Genomic DNA, 24690 nt, shown 5'->3' on the forward strand with positions numbered 1-24690 from the left:
GACTACTCCCTAGGAGGGCTATTGCCTAAGAAAGAAGGCTTGAAGCTGTAAACGAAACATATTTGAGAAAACCAAAATGTTCTTGTTTCTTAATTTTTGACTCATTTTGTTTTTGCTTTACTTAAAGAAGTAGTGAAAATAATGTATTCTTTTTCACACAGCATATCATAAGCAATTAGTGGGCAGCAAGAGTTTACATTACTTCTTCAGAGACAAAAGCATGAAAGTTAACAGAATCAATTCCACAGTCAACCATCTATAAAAAACAAAAAAGATTTTTTATCAAAATGCAAATTGAATAAGAGTACGTAAAACAATGCACAAGTATATCTCACAGAGGATACCACTGCTCTGGACTCACCATCCATATAAAACAAAGCATCATCCCTTTTTATATTACAGACCAACTTTGACTTACGGATGGGTAACAGAAAATTTACCCCAGGACTGTCCCATACTACTAATGGTCAGAGGCAGCTCCTAAACGTTTTATCCCATGCAAGAGTCACCTCAAATAATCTATGGTGTAATCAGTTATTTTCACTAGTGGTAATACGTAATTATCGATCATTGGATGGGTAAAGCTAATCTAACACTGAATGTGATGGGCTGATTCAAGCAGTGAAAGGAAAACTGCCAATCTGAAAATGTCCTGGAAGGACAGTTAGTCTAGTACTTACCTATGAATGTATAAAAGACATCAGTACAAATAATTATCCACAATTTTCATATTTGGTTAGAAATAAAGACTTCTACACTCACATAGAAGTGACAACACCCTACACACCCCATTACGCTGTTTCTGATTCAAGCCCTAAACCTAAAAATATTTATTTATTTATTTTTTATTGATATTCGGTGACTGGGAATGTCCGACTGGGTCAAAAACTCATTTTCAGCGGAGGCATGGGGAGAAAAGCTCCAACAATGTGCAATAATAGTATTTAACATAGTAAAAAAAAAAAAAAATATATATATATATATATACACACACACATACACTCACACACAGACACACAGACGCACGCACACATACCTATATATATATATATATATATATATATATATATATATATATATATATATATATACACATACATATATATCTACATATAGGTTTACCTTTGAATGACTGAATTGCATTTGATACGAACGGTCATTTCCGCAAACCATAATGCTGAAATACGGACAAAATCAAAGGATCAAATGTCGAAAATGGTTTGCTAGAAAACCATTTCTGATATTTGATCCATGTGTTTGAATGGAAAAAAAGCATTTGCTTATTTGCCATTCAAACACATGGTGAATCGGCATTGGGGTTTTTTATAGACGTACTTTCGATGTTTTGCATGTCACACATACGCAGGGGCGGCTCTTCGCATCGGGCTGCTGGACTGCAGCCCCCTCAAAATAAAAAAAATTTTTAAATTTCACGCATGCGCAGTAGTCTGACTACTGTCAGTCTATGCGCATGCTCCAGGCAGTCCGGCACTGGACTGCAACAGCAGCAGTCTCGTCATCAAGGAGCTTTGCTTGGGATCTCACGGGTCTTACGTTAGCTGGATATATTATGGAGAACAGACAGGTAAGTGTATGGTGCTTTTTACTTTTATATTACAATGTTTATACTGGATTGACTTTATGGTGCATATTACTCTGGATGGGATTTATGGTGTGTGTGTGATTGACTTTATGGTGCTTGTTACTCTGGATGGGATTTATGGTGTGTGTGTGTGATTGACTTTATGGTGCTTGTTACTCTGGATGGGATTTATGGTGTGTGTGTGATTGACTTCATGGTGCTTTTTAGTGTGATTGATTGACGTTATGGTGCTTTTTAGTGTGATTGACATTATGGTGTGTGTGTGTGTGTGTGTGTGTGTGTGTAAATGCCCCAGGTGCTCATGGTGGTGTGGTAGGGAATACCTCAGGCTTGAACCCTGTACCCTGTATGCAGGTGTTAAACTTGTGTTCCCTACCCACCACCATTTGTAAAAAAATTGCAGATTTTTGCCTCATATTCGATCTGATCTGTTCCTCATAATATCTGTGGTTTGTAAATGTTGCAATGCTTGATATTTGATGGCGTAGTAGTAGCATTGTTGCCTCACAGCTGCAGGTTTGATTCTTGGCTGGGGTTTTTTCTTTGTGGGGTCTGTTATCTTCTCCCTGTGTTTGTGTGGGTTTGCTTTTATTTGATGTTGCACTGGTAGCATTGTTGCCTCACAGCTGCAGGTTCTCAGGTTTGATTCTTGGCTGGGGTTCCTTCTTTGTGGGGTCTGTTATATTCTCCCTGTGTTTGTATGGGTTTTGTTTTTATTTGATGGTGCACTGGTAGCATTGTTGCCTCACAGCTGCAGGTTCTCGGGTTTTATTCTTGGCTGGGGTTCCTTCTTTGTGGGGTCTGTATCTTCTCCCTGTGTTTGTGTGTGTTTGCTTTTGTGTCCTCCCATGTTACAAAGACATGTCTGCATTATTTCTTCCAGGGCCCCTGCTGAAAATTGTTTTTTTGTTCCAAGTCAGACTGTCCTGATTAAAAAATGTTAAATAAAATTGACAGGCATTTGAATTTCAGACTTAAGGGTTTCTGAATGTTTAATTCCTTACATATTTGATGGTGCAGTGGTAGTATTGTTGCCTCACAGCTATAGGTTTTCTGGTTTGATTCTTGGTTGGGGTGGCTTCTGTGTGGAGTCTGCATCTCCTCCGAGTGTTTGTGTGGATTTGCTCTGGTGCCCTGCCATTTTACAAAGACGTGTCTGCAGTATTAATCCCTGCGTCTCTGCTGAAAATTGTTTTTGTTCTGTCAGCAGTAAAATTGACAGGCATTTGAATTTCAGACTTCAGGTTTCTGAATGTTTAACTCCTTGCATATTTGATGGTGCAGTGGTAGTACTGTTGCCTCACAGCTATAGGTTTTCTGGTTTGATTCTTGGTTGGGGTGGCTTCTGTGTGGAGTCTGCATCTCCTCCCAGTGTTTGTGTGGATTTGCTCTGGTGCCCTGCCATTTTACAAAGACGTGTCTGCAGTATTAATCCCTGCGTCTCTGCTGAAAATTGTTTTTGTTCTGTCAGCAGTAAAATTGACAGGCATTTGAATTTCAGACTTCAGGTTTCTGAATGTTTAATTCCTTGCATATTTGATGTTGCAGTGGTAGTATTATTGCCTCACCGCTATAGGTTTTCTGGTTTGATTCTTGGTTGGGGTGCCTTCTGTGTGGAGTCTGCATCTCCTCCCTGTGTTTGTGTGGATTTGCTCTGGTGCCCTGTCATCTTACAAAGACGTGTCTGCAGTATTAATCCCTGTGTCTCTGCTGAAAATTGTTTTTGTTCTGTCAGCAGTAAAATTGACCGGCATTTGAATTTCAAACTTCATTTTCTTCAGAATACATAGTAGCACAACCTTTTTTTCTAGCAATTTTCTAAGTTTATAAGATGAATATTTTAAATTTGTCCCTATTTTTGGGACTGTATTCCCCATTATTGGCTTCGTCCAGGTTTTTGTGCTAAGGTTGACAGCTATGGCAAGAACTGAATTCACTGAATATGTTTGAGGGCTGTATTCCCTCATTACTGGGTTTGTCCAGGTGTTTTGTACTAAGAGGTTGACAGCTATGGTGAGAACTGAATTCACTAAATGATAGACATTTAAGTTTCAGTCTTCCTCTCTTTTACAAAGCAGCTGATGTGGCGTAGTGGTATGTTACTCTGACTGTTTTTTGCTCAGGGACCTTGGCAGTAAAATGTATGGTGGCAACACAATATTTTATTCTAGCAACTTTCCAAGATTATACAAGCAATGTTTAATGTGTCCCTGGTTGTTGGGCTTTTGACCCCCCCCCAATACATTTTGGCTTTTTCCAGTTTTCTTGAGCTGCGAAGTTGAGATGCAGTTGAGTATTGAGTAGATTTTACAAGGAGCTGAGAGCTGCAGGGGAATAGAAGTTTATTGCTTTGCCTAGTTAATACTATAGCACAACAGGTTGTGTACTTGCTTTTGATGCAGAAGGCTGTGGGTTCTACTCCCACAAGAGATGGATGCTGCCGTACTGAGAATGTTCTCCTTGGTGAAGATACTAACTATGAGTCTGTTATCAGTTTGCCATCCATTTCCTCTTGCAATATTATTACTAGCTTATCATTTTTTAATGTAATATAGGCAATTTATTCCTGAGGGGCAACAGACACTTTATTTTTCGATGAAACCATGAAATATAAAGGTGATTGCTAGCAGCAACCGCTTCATTAGTTACAGATTTATTTAATGTGGAATTATTTAGATGACTTACTTCAGAGATTATGCATATTTACTGATAATGGACTGTAGAATTGTGCATATTTACTGATAAAGGTGGACTGTAGAATTGCGCATATTTACTGATAATGGTGGACTGTAGAATTGTGCATATTTACTAATAATGGTGGACTGTGGAATTGTGCATATTTACTAATAATGGTGGACTGTAGAATTGTGTATATTTACTAATAATGGTGGACTGTGGAAGTCTGAGTAGACTTTTTTATGATAAATGTTCTCAACTGGGCAGTTTTGCCTATATGGGTGCATATGGTTTGTTTCATTGCTTACTGGAAAAATGTTCAAAACAAATTTAAAACACCCTCTAACAAGTGTACTGTATTGTACAAGGAATATAATTTTAGTACAATGAGGAAGGTGTATCAAAGAGCACATGTATCTTTCATATGCAAGGGGCCTATGATTTGAAAACAGCCCAAAATTAATCTTTATCTGCCACTGGCAAAATGTATTTTCTTTGAATGTGGGTTTCAATGCTGTTTCAATGAATGTGAGTTTCAAGGGCAGAGAAGTTTTAATGCTAAGTTTTCATTGTGAGACTGCATTGCTTTGTTTAACAGATGACTTAGTGTTTGTGCTGTAAAATACAAAATAAAACTTTCAAATGAAGTCCAACTCATCATAGAAGTAAAGCAGTATGCACATTAGTGTTTATGGTAAATGGAGTGAAATAGCCAAGTAATGGATCATTGGAATGGCTGCAGAGGCTCCATTCAACCATTATTTTGTCAGGGGGGAAGGGCAGCAAACTCAGACAGGCCCAGCTGAACTATGCCTCCCAACTGTCCAGATTTTCAAAGAATGAATAGATTTTTGCTTCTTATTTTTGGTTTGTTCTTCATAAAATTTGTAGTTTTCTGGCAAATCATTTAGGAATTAAGTCACTAAATAATAAGTTTCAGACTTCATAACCTTCAGAAAAATGCATGTTAAAGTAAGAGCTGTTCTATCAACTGTCTCAATTTATACAAGAGCAATTTTTAGTACTGTTTATATGTGCCCCCAATATATTTGGCCATGTTCAGATTTACTGCATTAACAGGTTGAGAGGTACATGCAAATAAATTGCTTTATAGAATTAGGCATAGCCAACCTCTCAAATGGCCCCAATTTTTGGCTCAAAATGTTGCTCTTCCCCCTAATAATCCCTCCGCAAAATAGCAATTTTGGAAGAAAACATGGAGGGTTTACAATTAAGAAATAACTGTAATAATCAAAGTTATAGATTACTTGAAATGCATGTAGATTCTTTTATTTTGTCAGCTGCTCAAGGTAGCAGTACTAATATTAAAGTGTCCCTTCTTTGACAGGTAGCAGCAGTATTGTGTGTCTATTTTATATTTTTGCATCACATTTTTGGTCCATTTTTCATAAAATTGTGTTTTTTGGCAAATTAGTGACAAATCACTAAAGACTGAAGTTAGAAAATGACAGACATTTGAGTTTCAGATTTTATACCCTTCAGAAAATTCATACTAATGCAAGACCTATTCTATTATCTTTCTAAGTTTATTAGAGCAATATTTAAAAATTGTCCTTATTTTTGGGGCTTTGTCCCACTTCTGTGTATGGCTTTGTCCAGATTTCTTGCTCTTGAGGTTGAGAGGTATGACAAATGTGTCAGGGCCATCACAGTCAGCCAGAGATATTTCAAATTGTGACATGCTTGTTGCACCCCACTCCCCCATGTAGTGACTCTGGATGTGTCCAAGCAAGGCAAGGAGTAGTTGAATCTACCTTGGATGGGGAGGACACACCGCATAAGTACTACAGTGGCTTTTCATCTGTCCTTGATTTTGCAGAATGGTCTGGTTTCTGTCATATTTTGTACTGTTGATTTATGCTTATTACTCAAAGTGCCTGTTGCTCTGTGTTTAAGTAGCAATGCTTTAATGACCATAAGGTAAGCTTGTCTGAGATCGTAATATGCATGTAAGCTTTAATAAGCATACTGTTAAAAAATTGCCAACATTGAAAGCCTTTCTGTTGTTGCCATGCAGAGAATACTTGACTAGATAATGTATAAGCCTTGGGTATTAAAGGACAGGATTCCATTATTTTAAAAAGCTCATTACACTTGTTGGAGACTTCCAGTCATCTCTACAGACTTCACCCGTAAACTAAACAGAATGCCAATCATGTGTGGTCCATAACCTGTACAGTAATCCTTTAAGCAATGTATCTTGAGCTTGTTTCTTGTTTGCTTTTCATTTTTTACTTTTATCATGTTTTCCCCATGAAACAAGTTGTCAGGCAGCAGGTCTTTTTTGGATAAGAAACATTTTTACAAGTGGGGGCATCACTGAGATTTCTACTTTCAGCATGTTACTTGGTACTTTAATAAAGCTGAATATATTATATATTAGAACTGCAGTGCAAGGAGAAGTGGTTTGAGTTGAGTGCTTCTGGTTTTTCTTATACTTGATTTTGACTGGCATTCCAGTAATGTATTTAAAAAGTAATTTATTTTTTCATGCCTCACAACCTTTTGTTTCCATCTAGATATTAAGTAAGCTGTCATGCAGCCAATGCATTGAAATAGTTTTATTCTTCTACACTTATTTTTGTCTTGATTGGACTTTCATAATGATGGTTTGCCACCCAGGGCAGCATATTTAATTAAAGTTAGTTTTTTGTGGTTTTGTGCATAGCTCCTCCCCTTTCTGGTTGACCACACCCCTTCCCCTTGACCCCACCCATTCAGCTGTCTCCTGCAGCTCCCCTGTGATTTGAAGTCACCAGCCGCCACTGCACATACGGCTTTCAACAAAACAAAGGTAAACCATATATATATATACACACACAAACACACATACATATATATATATATATATTCTTCTTTCGGCTTTTTCCTGGATAGGGGTCGCCACAGTGGATCATCTGTCCGCTCATGATTGGCAGTGGAGTTTTACAGTGTTGAGTTGCCAGCCCGGTGCCCAACCTTCCACAGAAGGCACACACACACACACACTCACACCTACGGCCAATTAGAGTGTCCAATCTACCTACTGCATGTCTTTGGGATGTGGAAGGAAACCGGAGCAAATCCACGCGACCACAGGGAGGACATGCAGACTCCGCACAGAAGGCACCCCAGCCGAGAATTGAACTGGAGAACCTCTTGCTGTGAGGTGGCAACGCTAACCGCTGCACCACCTGGCCGCACTATATATATATATATATATATATATATATATATATATATATATATATATATATATATATATATATATATATATATATATATATATATATATATATATATATATATACACACACACACACACACACACACACACACACACACACACACACACACACACACACACACACACACACACACACATATATATATTTATATATACATATATATATATATATATATATATATATATATGTACATATAAATATATATATATATATATATATATATATATATATGTACACATAAATATATATATATATATATATATATATATATATATATATATTAAAAAAATAGTAGAATTGCTGGAATTGTTCCACTAATTTCTACATGAGTTAAAATGGAGGTGCTGAATTAGCAATTACAGTAGGAGCTGTCATCTGTTTAACAAAATATAAATGAAAGACAAATGCGAAAAATACATTTGCTGATAGATGATGAGCCGATTCAAGAATAAGTAATGTAATAAACGTTTGATAATAATTGGAGAAGGTGAAGGAGGTTTAAGCTGAAGGACATTAATAGTGATAATTAGGTGGGGGTTAGAAGAGAAAGTAAGGATAAGATGTTGGATGTTTGCTAAATGAGTTAAGGAATAAGTCAGTAGGAAAGTAGAAAAAATATGGGAAAAGAGGGTGTTTTAAGTTAAAAGGTAGTGGGAAGTAGCGAGGGATAAGTAGTATGTAGGAGGTAGCTGGACGTGAGTAAAGAAAAGAAAAAGATCATAATAGGTGGACGATGAAATAAAAACTTGGGACAAAAATGACTATGAAAGGTTAAGAGAGTCAGCTGTGGGTTATATGTTTGTTTTAGAGCATAGGCAGGTATGCAAGATAAGGAGGGTTTTTTTAGTGAAATCTTGAATTTCTTGGGATTATCGAAACTAGTATATACTGGTAAAACATTCCATAGTTTAGCTATAGCATAGGAATTAAGTCACTAGCTAACTCTTCTTTTAGGTTTGTTTACACTTATTAGTTGTTTGTCTAATGAACAGAGATTTCTGTTAGGAATGTAGCTGTGCAGAATAGATTTTAGAGTGGGACAGGTATCTGGTTTGTATGTTATGTGATGTGCAATAGATAGTTGCAGATAGTCAAGATGGTGTGGGAATTCAAGCCAGTTTATCTGTGTAGGAGCTTTGCAGTGGTGGGAGCGGTATGATAAGCCTGTGGCAAATTTGGTGATCTTATAGTAGCAGGACTGAAGTTTATTTTTTAGGGACAAGTGCAGGTTGGTGAAAATAGGAGATCTGCATAGTAGAGAGGGGATCAAGCAGATATTGGCTAGCATTCTTTTGGTAGAAGGATCCATAAAGTGTCTGTATCTGTAGAGTGTCCCGAGTTTGGAGTGAGCTTTTTTTTAAATAGCATAGTGTATGTGTTGAGGCCGTGGTGGTGCAGCAGACAGCGTTGTCGCCTCACAGCAAGAGGTTCTCCAGTTTGATTCTCAGCTGGAGCACCTTCTGTGTGGAGTCTGAATGTCCTCTCCACAGTCCAGTGAATTTATAGACATGCAGGTAGGTGTATGGGCGTGCCTTCTTTGAAGGTTGAGCACTGGACTGGCAATGCGATACCATAAAAAGTCACTGTCAATCATTAGCGGAGTGGAGTTCCACTGTGGTGACCCCTAACCAGGAAAAGCCGGCGGACCAGCAGCATTGTGTATGTGTTGTTCAAATGTGAGTTTACTCTCACTGGTTACACCAAGTAGCTTAGCGTGTGTTACAGCTTCAATCTCTGTTTTGTTTTGGGAGTAAATTTTAAAATCAGATGAGAATGTTTTGGGAGTAAAAAACAGACATTTGTTTTGTTGGGGTTAAGCAGTAATTGTGCTTCATTTAGCAAAGATTCTATTGAGGTGAAGGCATTTTGTGTTATTTGCAGAAGGCTTGGTATGTTGTTACATGAGGAGATAACGGTGGAATCGTCAGCGTATTATAATAATGTCGTATGAGTGGAGGCAGTGTGCATGCCATTGATCAAGATATTGAACAGGAGAGGTCCAAAAATGGATCCTAGTAGGTCTCCAGTTTTGTTAGTCTGGTGTTGTGATAGGTAACCTTGCCATTTAACACATTATTGTCTGTTGCCTAGATAGCTGTTAAACCTTTGTTGGGTGGATTCTGAACATCTTAGTGAAGAGAGTTGCTGCAGAATTCCCCAGCCTAACCTAACCTAGGTCCCCATTTCATTTTGAGACCTGAAAGTACAAGTCCTGAAACTCTTGAGGAATTAAGTGTGATCAGGCAGAGATACATAGCTTAACTCCAAAATGGCTGCATCTTAGAGAATTCCTCCTTCTCCAAGATACAGTGATCTCAGAGTTTCAACATTCTCAAACTCAATCAACTCACTGAGGCATTTAAAACAATCAACTATCCAGACAAAACCCACTCACTGAACAAAATACTTACCCCCTACTCTAACCTTACATCCCTTAGGTCATCCAAAAGCTTACAAATACAGACTATTAAATCTAACAACTCGGGAGGTGAAGCACTCTATGCCAATTCTATTGACAAATCCTGGAATGCCCTCCCAAACAACCTAAGACACATGACCTCTCTCCACCAATTCAAAAAACACCTCAAATATCTCCTAAAGTCCCAATGGCTATGCCCTTGCTCTAATCCAGACTAATAGCAAACATCCCAGGCCTACCTAGCCTCTACCCAATCCAAACCCGTAAGGGTCCTCAATGTAGCCATGTTAGTCCATCTACCTAAGTCTGTTTACCTCTTTAAATAATTTGTATAACCCTTTTACTTGTTTTATTTGACTATGAATGTGATATTAACTACTTGATCTTCTGATGTTTTTGTTAATCTACCTCTGTTCTTTGGAGCTTTTCTCCCCGGGCCTCTACTGAAAATGGACATGTATCCAGCTAGACTAGCCCAGTCAACAAATGTAAAATAAATAAAAATAAATAAATATATATACACATTCATATGTCTGTATATATATATATATATATATATATATATATATATATATATATATATATACATGCACACACATACACATACAAATAAATATATGTATATATATATATATATATATATATATATATTTTATATATATATATATATATATATATATATATATATATATATACATTTATAAATATATATATATATATATTTCTACAGCTCATATTGCTTAGTGGTAAATATATAAATGCGCATGTGTGTGTGTGTGTGTGTGTGTGTGTGTGTGTGTGTGTGTGTGTGTGTGTGTGTGTGTGTGTGTGTGTGTGTGTGTGTGTGTGTGTGTAGCAAAGATGTGGAGGGTGCAGCCCACAACATCAGGGAGTGCAGGGAGGCTGCCCTATGAAAAAATGATAGCACAAACACAGAGTGGAATTTGAAGCACAAGGATTCAAACCCATTACTTTTGACTACAGGAAAGCAATTGTTAACAGCTCAGAGCCTTAAGTGGCAGACACTTCAACTTCACTTAAAAATTTAACAAAACATCAAGTGTTGCCAGGACTTGCATTCTGGGACAGTAAGAACTATGAACCTTTAATACTGTAATCCTCAGTGATTTAAACAAAGGTTTAAAGAGGGAGAGGGCATGAATATGAGGGAAAATCAGAGGTATTGTATAAATGTAGAGACACATATGAAACCGATTATTATAATTCACTTATACAGTTAACGGAGCAACATGTTTTGCATTTTTATGCATTTTCTAAATTACCTCAGCTATGAAACTCTAATGACTGGCATTACTGGCTGAATGTAATCCCCAGGAATGAAATGTCTGCCACATGGGGCAGAGAATTAAGGCTCAAGCTCTTAATGAGCTGTTTCCTGTACACAAGGAAATTTCTACCTACAATTGCCTACAGTACTCCTGGGAGATTCGTGAATGGGGGGAAAGAAAAAATGGGGGTGGGACATAGCATTTTCTGGCATTCTATTGCTTGGCAAGAAAAAAATCTTAATGCTTGGCATTGTTGTTGCTGTTGACTGTAAACCACTGAAACTCATGCCTTATCAATCCTAGCTTTTCCACAGTAAACAGTAATGTATGCACACACACACACACACACACACACACACACACACACACACACACACACACACAAACACACGCACACACGCACACACCTTGTCAAAAGCAGCTTAATCCTGTCACAGATGGTGCTGCCTCGGGGAGAAGGCACAGATGGACTCATGGAGCTATTGCTTTGGAGAGATGGCTCAACAGCTAATGGCTTTAATGGAAGCAATGGAAAGTAACTCAGAGCTATAATCACTTTAGTATATCAACAGGGAAGAGTACTGCTTACGTGCCTGTGCTGTAATTTTTTGTAATGTAGCAAAAGAAGACAGTCGACTGCTTAAGAGCTCACACCAACAGTGCTACCTGAAACGCAGTGACAGTGCTAGTAGTGGAAGCTGTGTGCTCATGGATCCTAGATGATAAAAATACCAAGCTAAAGGTTCCTGTTTCTCCCTGCCTTAATTGGTTGACAATAAGACTTCATGAAAGAGCAACAGCAAGAGCTAAGAGGAGATCAGGTAGGATGATGGATGAAGGATATGGCTGGGAGCAGCAGCTTAGTGGAACATGAGTTGGGAGATGTGAGCCGCAAGTGAAACAGGTTGTTTCTGTAATGTTTATATATATATATATATATATATATATATATATATATATATATATATATATATATATCCTTTTTTGTAATGTTTGTGGGGCCCACCAGCCAGCACTCGGCCCTAGGCAGCTGGCTAGTTTGCCTATGCTGGATCCAGCCCTGGGTAAAGAGAAATGCTATGTAAAAATTAGAAAGCAATCAGAAACCCTTAGTGAACTGCAAGAATAAATGAGCATCAAATCATTAAAATTGTTCAGCATATAAGGTGGTCAAAGTCATAGTTACTCTTCTGCACCTAGTTACTGGTACTGAATGCCTACTTATGATCTGTGTTGATAGCAGCACTTGTATTTTGTATACATAGTTAGTTATAATGTCTGCCAAAATGTTTCTGTCAATAAAACTAGATTGTAATTAAAATTTAGAGTACTAGAACAGTAATGAACTACAGACATGGAGTAAAACAATCTTCCATTAATACTTTAAATAAACTCCAAATTGTGAGTGGTATGCAATATGCATTTTCATTTCAGGCTCTAACACTCCCAAGTACTAATAAAATAATGGGTAATGTGAATACAAAAATAAAGAACAGAGACTCTTGCTGGCAGATTTAATGGCCATAAGGAGTCACGATTAAATGATTTAATTTCAGTAAAAGCATTAAAGTTGAGACCTGTAAGTATTAAATAATATCAGAATGTGTAACTCAACAGTTAGACATTTTTTTATTCGCCCTTTATTGACTGGTTTAGTCTCACTAGGTCAATCCCCTCTTTTCAGGGAAGACTCAAGATGGTATTTATACTACTGGAGGAAGTCTGACCAGGGCACTGGTGAACTTCCACTTCTATATTTGATAGGTGTTGTGGGATCTTTTACATCCATGTGAGCTAGCACCAGCTCAAGCAAATGGGAACTCAGTTTAAAGTGTCATCTGAAGGGCAACACACTCAGGAGCGCGGCATCTCTACATTTTCATTATTTCTACAAAGCTCGCTAAGATTAATGCTAATGGGCCTTCCATTAAAACCTCATTTATGCCATAGATTAATATTCTCACAATCAATATATTTTATTTTCCATGATGGGTAATATTGTGGACTACAAGAGTGGGTGAGGCAGTACAACCTTTGACAAAGCTTTGAATGCATACGTTTTATTTTTCCCAAAGTATCCATATTTTATATGGATGACATTTATTCTACCAGTCCACAAGTACATACATGAATCATAATAGTATCATACAATCATAGACAAGTGAGTCAGAAGACCACTTACATCTCGTCAGTCCCAGCCTTCATGTTGCAGCCCCTTCTCAACAATGGAAAACAGATTACTGCCAAAGTAAATTTATGACTATCCATCCAATCATCCAGATTTAGTATGAAGGATGATAGGGTTACTTTGTTTAACTTGTACTGCATGTCTGTTCCAGAGGTGTGGTAGGCACTGGGTAATAAATTTATCTGTCCAGCACATATGTGTCATGTTTTGAAAATGGTGCTTTTCTCCAAATCTAGCAAAATAGATGTAATAATCAGGTAATTGTTTTACTTTTCATTAAAGGCAACCTTCAAAGTTGATTACCTAAGTGATTGGGTACCCTAGTTTTGGTCAGGTGTCCAGTCACTATTTTCTGACCACAATTTGATACATCAAAAAAACTGCTCAAGGCTGGAAAATACGAAACCACAGACTAGCGTAACTTCCACTTTATTCAACGCGTTTGTAAAAAAACTTCTTCAGACGCTAGTCTGTGGTTTCGTATTTTCCAGCCTTGAGCATTTTTTTTTATTTATTTTTTGTTCAGCTGCTTTGTCGACTTTTGGTTTTTGTCACAATTTGATACAACTGAGGCAGAATATTCAATATTTGTGACTACAGCATGTATGTGTCTTATGGGGGAATTACTATTAATGAACTACGACATAGAATTGAATAGTCCTGTTCTGTAGAACATAATGAGTGGCATATGTGGTGTCTTTAGGTGTAAGTAAACGGAGTCATGGTAGAATGAAACTAATGACGGGGTAAAAGCTAAAGTGTGACTACAAAAATTAAATAAAAAAGATTAATAAAGTTGGGTGAAAATATTGTGGTAGAAGTGTTATGGTTCATGTCCCACAGAGATAGAAAATAACACTTTCTTAAGAATGAAAACACTGCTCCAGCACTATTAAGGCTGCCCTTATTTACTTCTTTCCAACTTCCTAATTCACCGAGTGTACATAAACAGCACCAACGAGACGAAGATAGTTTTGTAGTTTAATAACTTTAAAAATAAACCAAAACACAAACAAAAAGGCAAAAACCAGTAGATTTAGCGCTTTCGTCTCCTTTACGGAGACTTCATCAGAATCTATAATACACTGTTCATTTCTCTTTTTATACCATCCATAATGTGTCTAATTAGTTAATTAGCTAAAAAAAACAAATAATCACATTTAAAGAGACATTCCTTTACTTGTCATGCTGCTCTTGAATATATGGATATAGCCTATACTGAAAAACACAGTCATTGTTCAAAAGTACTAATGAATTCATAATGAATTAGAATAAACAGAGGCTCAAACCAAATTAGTTCTCTAAAAACTAGTAATGTAAATTGTATATTATAAGTGTAAACATGATTGTACATATAAATAAATATATGTTAATAAATATAAATATGTAAAATATAAATATGTATAAATATATAAATATGTATAAATATAATTATATGTCCTGTCAATTAAAACTAAATTAAACTTTCTTAAGAATAACTAACTCAACAGATGCATTATTCCTGCAAGATTAGCACATTTACAAACACACAAATGTAATTTTTTTGTTGTGGAAGATTAAATCACTACCTATACTCTCACTTCAAAAGTACAGATTGAGCCGCCTCTTGCCCACATTACATCATCAACAACAAGGTTGCAGATAAAATATATTCCCTTCATTTCAGTAGTAATCAGATGAGTGAAGTCATCATTCACTAACTCCTTGCAGGTTATAAGACCAAAGGAAAAAACAGTCTAGTAACATGTATGGTTAAGAACAGGCAATCAACCAGAAACGCGTCAACTTAGAACAGAAATGCTCTGTCAAATCGCCACAGAACTACTTTATAGAGTACACATGTAATGCAAACATGAGTACTAGTGCACAAGTAATTTAATGCAATTATACAATTAAAACCCAGATAGTAAAGCAAGTATTTCTGTCTGGGGTAAGCCCACATGCTGCCCCATGTGGGAAGTTTGCCCCTGCACCCCTTCAATACATATTTTTTCTTATTCTGATGTGGGCCCAAAACATATAATGGGAGATCATTTAAAGCAATTCAAGTACATATCTTGCTCTTTTTCTGAGATGAGTAAACTGAGTTAAGTAATAAAGCAGTATATAATGAGGCCACAAGCTTAGTTGTAACATACAGTGAGCAAGTATGTAGGATGAATGAATGCATAGAGCAACCATACTCAAGCAGATAAAAATAAGTATATGGTACTTAATGAGCACTGAAGGTCACATTAAAGGGAACCTAAGTTTTGGATGAAACCAAAATAGGAGAAAAAAGTCCATGTAAGGAAAGTGCAAGCACACTTCACTTAAGCAATATTTAGACACCTGATATGAAACCAAGGCCATAGGGATATGAGACAGAAACCCTACCCAGTGTGCCATTTCCTTGCCATGAGAAGAGTGATTGCCTACATTTAATTTACAAGACAGAAGAACATATTGCAGACTATGCTTTGCATGTACATTGTGTCACAGTTAGGTATGATAGTCAAAAATAATTTTATTTACGTTAATTCAGGTTGGTAATAGTATGGAAACTGATCCTACTTATTGCTGAAATATGCACACTACATGAAAAAGAAAACACATCCATTATGAGATGTGTATTAGATTGCTAGTTTCATATACATTTTTCATTTTCACGCTAAAATGCAGTGTTTACAACACTAATATGACCACATTCCTGCTCTGTTGCACATACTTTATTACGAACTCTCACTTAATATATTGCTGAAAATAGTATCACAATTCAGGGAGACAGAGAGTGTGCAAGTTAAATGGACCAGAACCAAAACAGAATTCATACTGAAAAATGCTTCAGGCCATTGCATAACTGTATATAAACAGCTAAATGTGTTTTAAAACTGCTAGATATGTGTGTGTTAATAGCAAGAAGTAAACAACAGTCTTCAAAGTTAAGAAAGCAGTTTTACTCTCAGTACAAAAGGTATTCTGCAACAACAAAACAGTCCCAGTATTAAGGGCAATAAGTTGTCTTCAAATCTGTAAACAATAATGATGATGATGGTGATGGATTTTAGTGCAATTACTAACAGTAAATAAGACAAACTCATATTTTAAAACAAAATGTATACATTTGTAAGATACTGGAAAAGCGTATATGTATTGGATAAGTGAATGTTACAGATACTATACATATAAAATAGAGAATTTCAAATAAGTATGGAAAACGATGATAGGATAGGGACAGATATGTGAAGAATCCAGTCCAGCTGACCTTTTAGATTCCTGATTTACTAATGCCGACAGGCTATAGACATAGAATAATTACACTGAGGTACAGTGTTGTCCCTCCTACATAAGAATAATGCAAGGAGTAAACTAACTTGTTGTTGCAATTTTTCTAACTTTTCAATAAAATCAAATTAAAAAAGACAAGATTCAATCATTTATACATCGGGTTGTCATTGCAAAACCTGTTCTAACACCATTCTAATTTCCACTATTAAGTGCAAACTGAATTTTACAGGCAGATCTGTACAAACATGTCCAATGATGGTAATCAAAAATCAAGACAAAACTGGTTATGATTTGGGCCATGAAAAGACAGGCATACTGAGGGATTCTACTGTGTGATATTTGTAGAATAATGATATTTTAAATACAGGAATTCCTGCTCAAAGTTAAACTGCAAACTGATAATTCCGGTGTAAAACATGAGTATCATCTAAACCAGACCTATTAATTTTAAAAAATAGAAACAGAACTGAGAAAAAGGAACAACAGCTGTTGCTATTTCTAATCACTCTCCGTACCCTAACTCATATGTGAATTGGGTCCATGTTTGTCCATGTAAAACATAAACTCTTGAACAGCTAAATATCTTATGGAAAACATCATTATTGTATATTACCAAACATCAGTAACAGCAAAAAAAAAATCATCAAATGTCCATAGCTGGCCAACATTGTGAACACAACCAACCAAACTGCGATACTTCGACCCCACACCGCCACTGTGGGGGGCTTTGCCCACAGCCCACCAACTATACATACCAACTCTGAGATCGCATTACAGTTGGGAATAGGGCAAATTTAAAAGGTTTCCTTCACTTATCCTATGCATCACATTACTTCCTAGTTATTGGCCAACTATGGCCAGTTGATGATTTTTTTTCACTGTTACTGATGTTCAGTAATGTTCAATAATGATGTTTTCCATATGATATTCAGCTGTTCAAGGGTTTATGTTATTAATAGCTGAACATAGACCCATGTGAATTCACATATCAAATAAATAAAATAACTACCAGAAAAACTGTGCATATAACATGTTTATCTTTTGTAGTGATCTTGTATAGTTCCTCAAATTTCACTTACACTGAGTTTTACTCAATGTGCTTTCAAAGCTCTTTAACTCTGCTGATATCAATCATTTGTATTAAACTGGAGAAAAGGCACATGTAAAATGCAAAGCATAAGCTACTATTGACATACAGCCCTGAAATAAAAAAAAAAATACTTGGAAACAAAATGCACCCTTACGTTAATTTTCTCTCTAAGCCTCACTATCAAATTCACAAGTTCCTACATACTAGTCCATGTTAAGTTCAGACATACTTTAGTTCCGTTTGTTACTGAAACAGAAAGGTCTATGTGCATTAAAATAAAAAAGAAGACTAGGGATTATAGATCTAGTAAATTCTTCATACTTTGTTTGGCTATCTGGATCACTTAAAAGTATCATTTCCCACACAGAAAGAAAATCACTCACACTTACATTTCAAGAGAATACATATTACCTACGACAACGCAAGAAGAGAAATAAGATAAAATAAACACACACACACACACACACACACACACACACATCAATATCATTACTTTGTCTTTCTGTTAAAGGACTTCCGCATTTTCTATTTTTTTTTTTTACTTTTAATCTTTCTTCCTACAGTAAATCATCGATTGCTGCATCTTTGTATACCCTACTGTTATGGCTCTGGAATCAGCATTCTAGCATGCACAACATTGCTATTTCATTCCTGTCTTGGGTGGTGGAGTACACATAAACACACACACACACACACACACACACACTGGCACATGAAAAATGAACAGCTGATGACGAAATAAATTAGTTTACATATTATGACATGAATATGTTAGAGTATGAAGATGTATGCTTTAGACTGTTCTGCTTAAGTGGCAGAGCCTGAACTTTGTAAAGGACCTTCATTAAGTAATCCTGGCAATGAAAAAGTTCCGAAAATATCACCAAATGTCTGGTTCTGATGGGAAAACTACAGTTATTTGCTATGATGAGGAACAGTCATAATCATATATAACATGTCCTTAGGTAGCTTCCCTGCAAAATCTAGTGTGTGTATGTGTGTGTGTGTGTGTGTGTGTGTGTGTGTGTGTGTATGTGTGTTACACTGACACACAGTACATACCTCTTAACCCTTAGAGCACAAAATCTGGACAAAGCCATAAATAAAAGTGGGACAAAGGCCTAAAAATAGGGACACTTTATCTTAAATTAGCATGAATTTTCTGAAGAGTATGAAGTCTGAAACTCAAACGCCTGTCATTATATTCTAACTTCAATATTTAATGATTTGCCACTAGTTTGTAAAAAAACATAATTTTATGAAAAATAGAAGAAAAATATGAAGCAAAAATCTGGGCATTCTGTGAAAATCTGCACAGTTGAGAGGTTATCTATATCTATCTATCTATCTATAGCTAGATATAGATTTATACACATATGCTTAATACATAACACATACACAACATGGGCGTGTTCATGTGTGAGTGCATTGAAGGGCTTGGTTTATTGTCGTGTAGTATGTGCTGCATGGTGTCTACTGCATTTGTTGCTGCAGTATTCCTCCCTCCACATGCTCCACCTCCATCCTCACCTCATAGCTTCCACCTTTAAAGCATATTCATATTTTAACGTATATGTTATGATGCCTTTTCCACCAACTTATGCCTGATTCCATTTCCCGGAAAAAAATAGATGAACGTAAAAACAAATCGCAGGTTACAGTGTCTTTTACTCATGAGTACTGGATATATTAAGTAATGAATGAACGCAGGGAACGATGAATGAATGTTAGCTCCCTATCCACCAGGTGCCCCAAAACAGATACGTACTGGATTACGTAGAAATTACTTAAAGGTCGGTTAGACATTACCCTATATGCCCTGCAGCAAACAAGCAACATTTATAAATTCAACAGTTTCACTATGCAAAATGTTTTGCACTGTGCTTACATAATGTATTATTATCAAACTCCTTTTTTATGACTCAGTTTTATTTGGTGTGTGTGTGCGTGTGTCTGTGCGTGCGCAACGCGTAGCTCCCCTAACCCTTCAACAGTTCCAAACAGAATGAAAATTGATGATGATGGTGGTGGTGATGAAAATGATGGTATACACGGTCTCTTAATTTTCAGATAAATAAATGACATATAATGAGGTGTTCCGAAATGGGGAAGTAAATGTCTGCAACCAAAATACAAGTGTTTTTAAAGAAGAAATGAACGAGGGGAAATGGGTAAGATGGGGACAGGTGTTGGAAGATGGCGAGAGACTGCTCGCCTCAATATTAATGCTCAAGAACCCCCGATGTTGTTAATGGGCAGCGACCTCTGGTGGCTGCAGCGGTGTACAAGCCATTTCACGGGTACAGTACCAGCATGGGTGCAATCTGCTAATTGGGAATGCCCATGTCCTGATTCTAGTTTATGTTACCATGTATCTGTAGTCTCAGGTTACAGACTTAACACTCAGCCCCGGTCTATTCACTATATTTTCTATGACCTGGTTTTTGCACACTGTTGTACCACGGATGGATGTGGAGATGGGAAGTGGCAAAAACCACCACGGCTGTGTATTTATTTATTCATCTTCTCTTATTTCAGTGTCAAAGATCTGCTTTTCTATGCTTTTCAGTTGTAAGTCACCGTCAGCCTCCAGTACCAGGGTGGCATATTTTGAAACGCCTAAAGTAGAACATTTTGTTTACATATATCTGGGATTTTGCGGAACAAGCCGTGCGTGCAACACCAATGCAAACGAATAGTCTTCACTTTTTTGCCAAAATGAAATCTTTCTCCTGTATAATTTCAGTTATTTTTGTTGGTTCATATATTAAGATGTTTCCGATACTAAATAATTATTTTATGTTGCAATTAAACTAAAGTTAAAATCTCAGAACATTTGCATATGTTATGTTTTTTTCCAGGACGAATCTGCCCAAATAGGGACTGCAAAAAGTAACAGGTGCTAGTTGGACTTTCCCGGTCACTGAATGACAATAAATAAATAAAACTATCTTGCAATTTAAAGCTACACATATAAAAACGACAAAACTCGTACTTTAAGCGTATAATTAATTAATCAATTCATTCATTCATTCAAGCATTCTATAAATAACCTAGACAAGAATATCAGTCTAGGCGCAGCAAGAATGCTTTTTAAGAGTTAAAACGTCAGAATTGCGCCTAAAAATCAAAGCATTTACTTTAGAATAAGTCATATATGCTTCACCTTTTTCTGAGAAATTCAGAGTGCAGTCTTAAATCAATCGGAATCGATTTTTCAAAGATAGTGATAATGTTCAGAGGTAGTCCACAGAACTAGTTTTTAAAGAAATGAAGTCCATATAATTTTAGGATGACACTGGGCACTTGTGAGTGTGTTACCTACTAATGTTAGGAAGACAAAGTAAAATGTTAGGTCATAAACCTTGAAGCATGGTGGATAGCTTAGTGGAAGTATGACTGAGACCTCTTTCTGGGATTCAGCAGACGTCTTTCAGTTCTAACGGCAGCTGGACTCCAAATTTTGGAGGCTGGATCATAGCAAACACTTAAAGCAAGCATTAATTCTTTTAGTAAAGTCATTTAGGGATGTTGTTCGTCCCAAAGCCAAGGCAAACTACTATGCCTACCAACTAAAAACTAATACTATGACAGTAAAATTTTGCAGTTACACGATGGTTTTCACACAGAACTTGTTGAGCATGAAGGAAGTGGTAGATTGAATCCACACAGATTATCAAAGTAAACTGTGAAAATCTTAAATAGAAGGCTATATATACGTATATGTGTGTGTTGTGCGTGCGTCTTTTAAGTTCTCTCTTTTTTTATTTATACTGAGTAGGGGGAAAATATCGCCAAGGCACACTGGGGAACTCCTACCCCCAACTTTTGTTTTTACAGAAATTGTTATGGGATCTTGTTCATCCATCTAAGCCACTCCTAAGTCAGGCTGGCAATGGGGCCACGGTTTAATGTCTCAGCTAAAGGACAGTACAGTCAGGAGTGCAACACCCCCGATGCTAGACTGCAGTACTAGTAATGGAAAATGAATACAGTCACTTAGGATGGGGATAGAATCAAAATCCTTCTGATCTTCAGTCCCAAAAGGCAATAAAGCTACCTGTTGAGCCGCTGAATCACTTTCATCTGTGTGTTTCTGCTCCCTTTAGTGCTGGCCCAAAAATTCAGCCTCTAGATTAAAGTCGGTCAAGATTAAGATTATGATCTGATAATCTGGTTCATGTAGTCCGGGGTTTGATTCATTCCCTTTATTTTTATCTGCTGTGTATCTGATGCACCTCTGAAAGGCACATTTGTGTCCACTGTGCTTAAAATACCTGGTATAGAGTGTGTGTGTGTGCGCTTGGAGCCAATGGACACCTCTTCATCACTTCTCCTCTCCCCCCCAAAGTTTTCCAAATACCTATTTATGGCCCCTCATATATCATACCTATGAGTCTTTATTTTACATCCCTCCCCCTTTTACCACCCACTTTGCCCACCTGGTTAGACAAACGTAAAAAGACACACACACACACACACACACACACACACATGCACGCACACACACACACACACACACACACACACACGCGCGCGCGCTTCATTGGAATCAGAGGTATAAGGTGTATAGGCACAGACACCGTTATCCACGCTCCGTACAATAGGAAAGTGGGTTCGATCAAACCGTATAGACTGCGGCAAGACTTCACTGCTCTAAATGCACCATGCCTGACAACCAGCTCCAGTAACGAGCTGCACAATGTTAATATAATTTTGCAGGATGTGCACAGGTTTACCAATAGAAGCTATGATAACGTGCACACTAAGACCAGTTACAGTAACTGAGAGGCGCATACTGTTAAAACGCACCGTTAACGTTGCAATACTGAAGTGACTGCGGACAGTCTTAACACACGATGTTAAAAGACTAATTGATATAATATTGATAATAAATTAGCTCAACTGCACGTCCTGTGCATAATCCGCATGTGGATGTTTTATCTGACACGCACGACTAATGCAAAATAACGGAATGCGCTAAGTGCCTACACGAAAATATTAACTAGTTAAAAATGGGACAAATATAAAATACATACCCCCTTTCGGTGCTTCAGTGGCCATGTCTGTATTACTTTTTTTATCTCAAAATTCGTTCTATTGCTCCCAGGTCTGTATAATCAGTCAGTTATGCAGTTTAGGAAAAAATAAGGATAGATACTAGCTAAGAGACTGCAGCACCGTATGTAAGAAGAGAGGGAGCGAGAGAGCGAGCGAGAGGAAGGGAAAGAAAAAAAATCAAAAATCTGCATATTTTTCAAAGTCCACCACGTGAGGATTACATCCATCCAATCAGAAAAAAAGGTGACATCAGCATGTATTCCTGTTGCTGGCGCTGGTAATGTGTGTTTGTAGATGGCAACTAGGTCGTAACCTAAGATGACTGAATGAATTAAGTATCCTTAATTTCCCTGTTCTTCCCTAATAAATTGTCCACACTGTATATACATAAGCATATGCAGGTCCAAACACACACGTCCTCTCTCTCTCGTGTGTGCATACTATGTCGTTATCAGTATCTGTATAGGGCAACGGAAAAAAATAATCATGTTTGCAATGTTGCAAACAACCAAGAAATAAAGCACAGTACAGTACCAAATAAAACTAGCCAAAAAAAAAAAAAAAAAAAATCCACTAACATACTACACACACACAAATTCTTAAACAATAATAATAATAAAAAAAAACTCCTGCAACCAGGTCAAACAACCACCCTATCCCCATAACTAACATTCAAACAGACTATTGCAAATCAATTTAACTCTCACTTCTTCCATACAGTTCTTTCCCTCATCGAAGATACTAATCACCCCTTTTCCATTCCCACAGAAACTAACAACCTGTTGCCTATTTTCACACTGCAACCAGTCCCCACCATACTCATCAGAAATCTCCTCCACAAAATAAAGCCTGCCACTGTAGCCACTGAAAATCCTACCAACCAAATATATCAGATTGGCATCTGATGCCCTTGCCTACCTAGTCTCCAGCCTAGCATACCTCTCAACCTCTTAGTGTAAGAAATTTGGACAAAGCCTGGACTAATGGGGGAACAAAGGCCCAAAAATAGGGACATATTTTAAATGTTGTTCTTATAATTAGAAAGTTGATGGACACAGGCTGTGTTAGCATGTATTTTCTGAAATATATTAAGTCTAAAACTCAAATGTATGTCACTATTTAGTGACTTCAGTTCCCAGTGATTTGCCAGAAAACTGCAAATTTTATGAGGAACAGACCAAAAATTTGAGGCAAAAATCTGGACATTCTGCGAAAATCTGGACAGGTGAGAGCTATGCATCCTAGTCAACCCGTCCATTAAAGAAAACTATGTCCCCACACTTTGGAAAACATGCTGCATTATTTCCCTGCACAAGGGTGGAAAAGCTAGGGACATAAATTATCGCCCGACTGCTATACTACCTCCATTATCAAACATCCCAAAAAAATGCACTTATACTCAATTACTCAAGCACTTCTTAAATAAGAAGCTTCACACACCCACCATACCACTCCACCTCAGTGCAAAAAAATCTGGACAAAGCCTGAAAAAAATATGGAGGACAAAGGCCCAAAAATAGGGATATATTTTAAATATTATTTGTATAAATTTAGAAAGTTGCTAGAATAAAAGGATTTTTTTAACATACATTCTCTGAAGAATTTGAAGTCTGAAACTCAGATGTATGCCATTATTTATTAACTTCAATTCTCAGATCATTCCATTGATTTATCAGAAAACCACAAATTCTATGAGGAACAGACCTGAAAATATGAGATGAAAATCTGGGCATTTTGCGAAAACCTGGACAGTTGAGAGGTATGACACACAACACAGTTTCTGCTCCAACCACAGCACCCCCACAGTCATCCTTAGTGTTGCCAGCACTATAAATGTTCACAGAAATAA

General features: G+C 37.0%; 1 protein-coding gene across 1 annotated transcript in view; it reads right to left on the reverse strand.

Moving 5' to 3' along the window:
- Positions 1-23010, reverse strand: part of LOC122809166 (sodium/potassium-transporting ATPase subunit gamma-like) — a 525290-nt gene extending 502280 nt beyond the window's left edge. Inside the window, exon 1 of the mRNA XM_044080454.1 lies at positions 22820-23010. Within this exon, the coding sequence (XP_043936389.1) occupies positions 22820-22844 (25 nt within the window). The 5' untranslated portion in view covers positions 22845-23010. The remainder of the gene's footprint in view (positions 1-22819) is intronic.
- Positions 23011-24690: the final 1680 nt, after the last annotated feature.

This window comes from Protopterus annectens, chromosome 8.part0 (assembly GCF_019279795.1).
Source record: "Protopterus annectens isolate FY-2018-M chromosome 8.part0, PAN1.0, whole genome shotgun sequence".
NCBI classification, from domain to species: Eukaryota; Metazoa; Chordata; order Ceratodontiformes; family Protopteridae; genus Protopterus; species Protopterus annectens.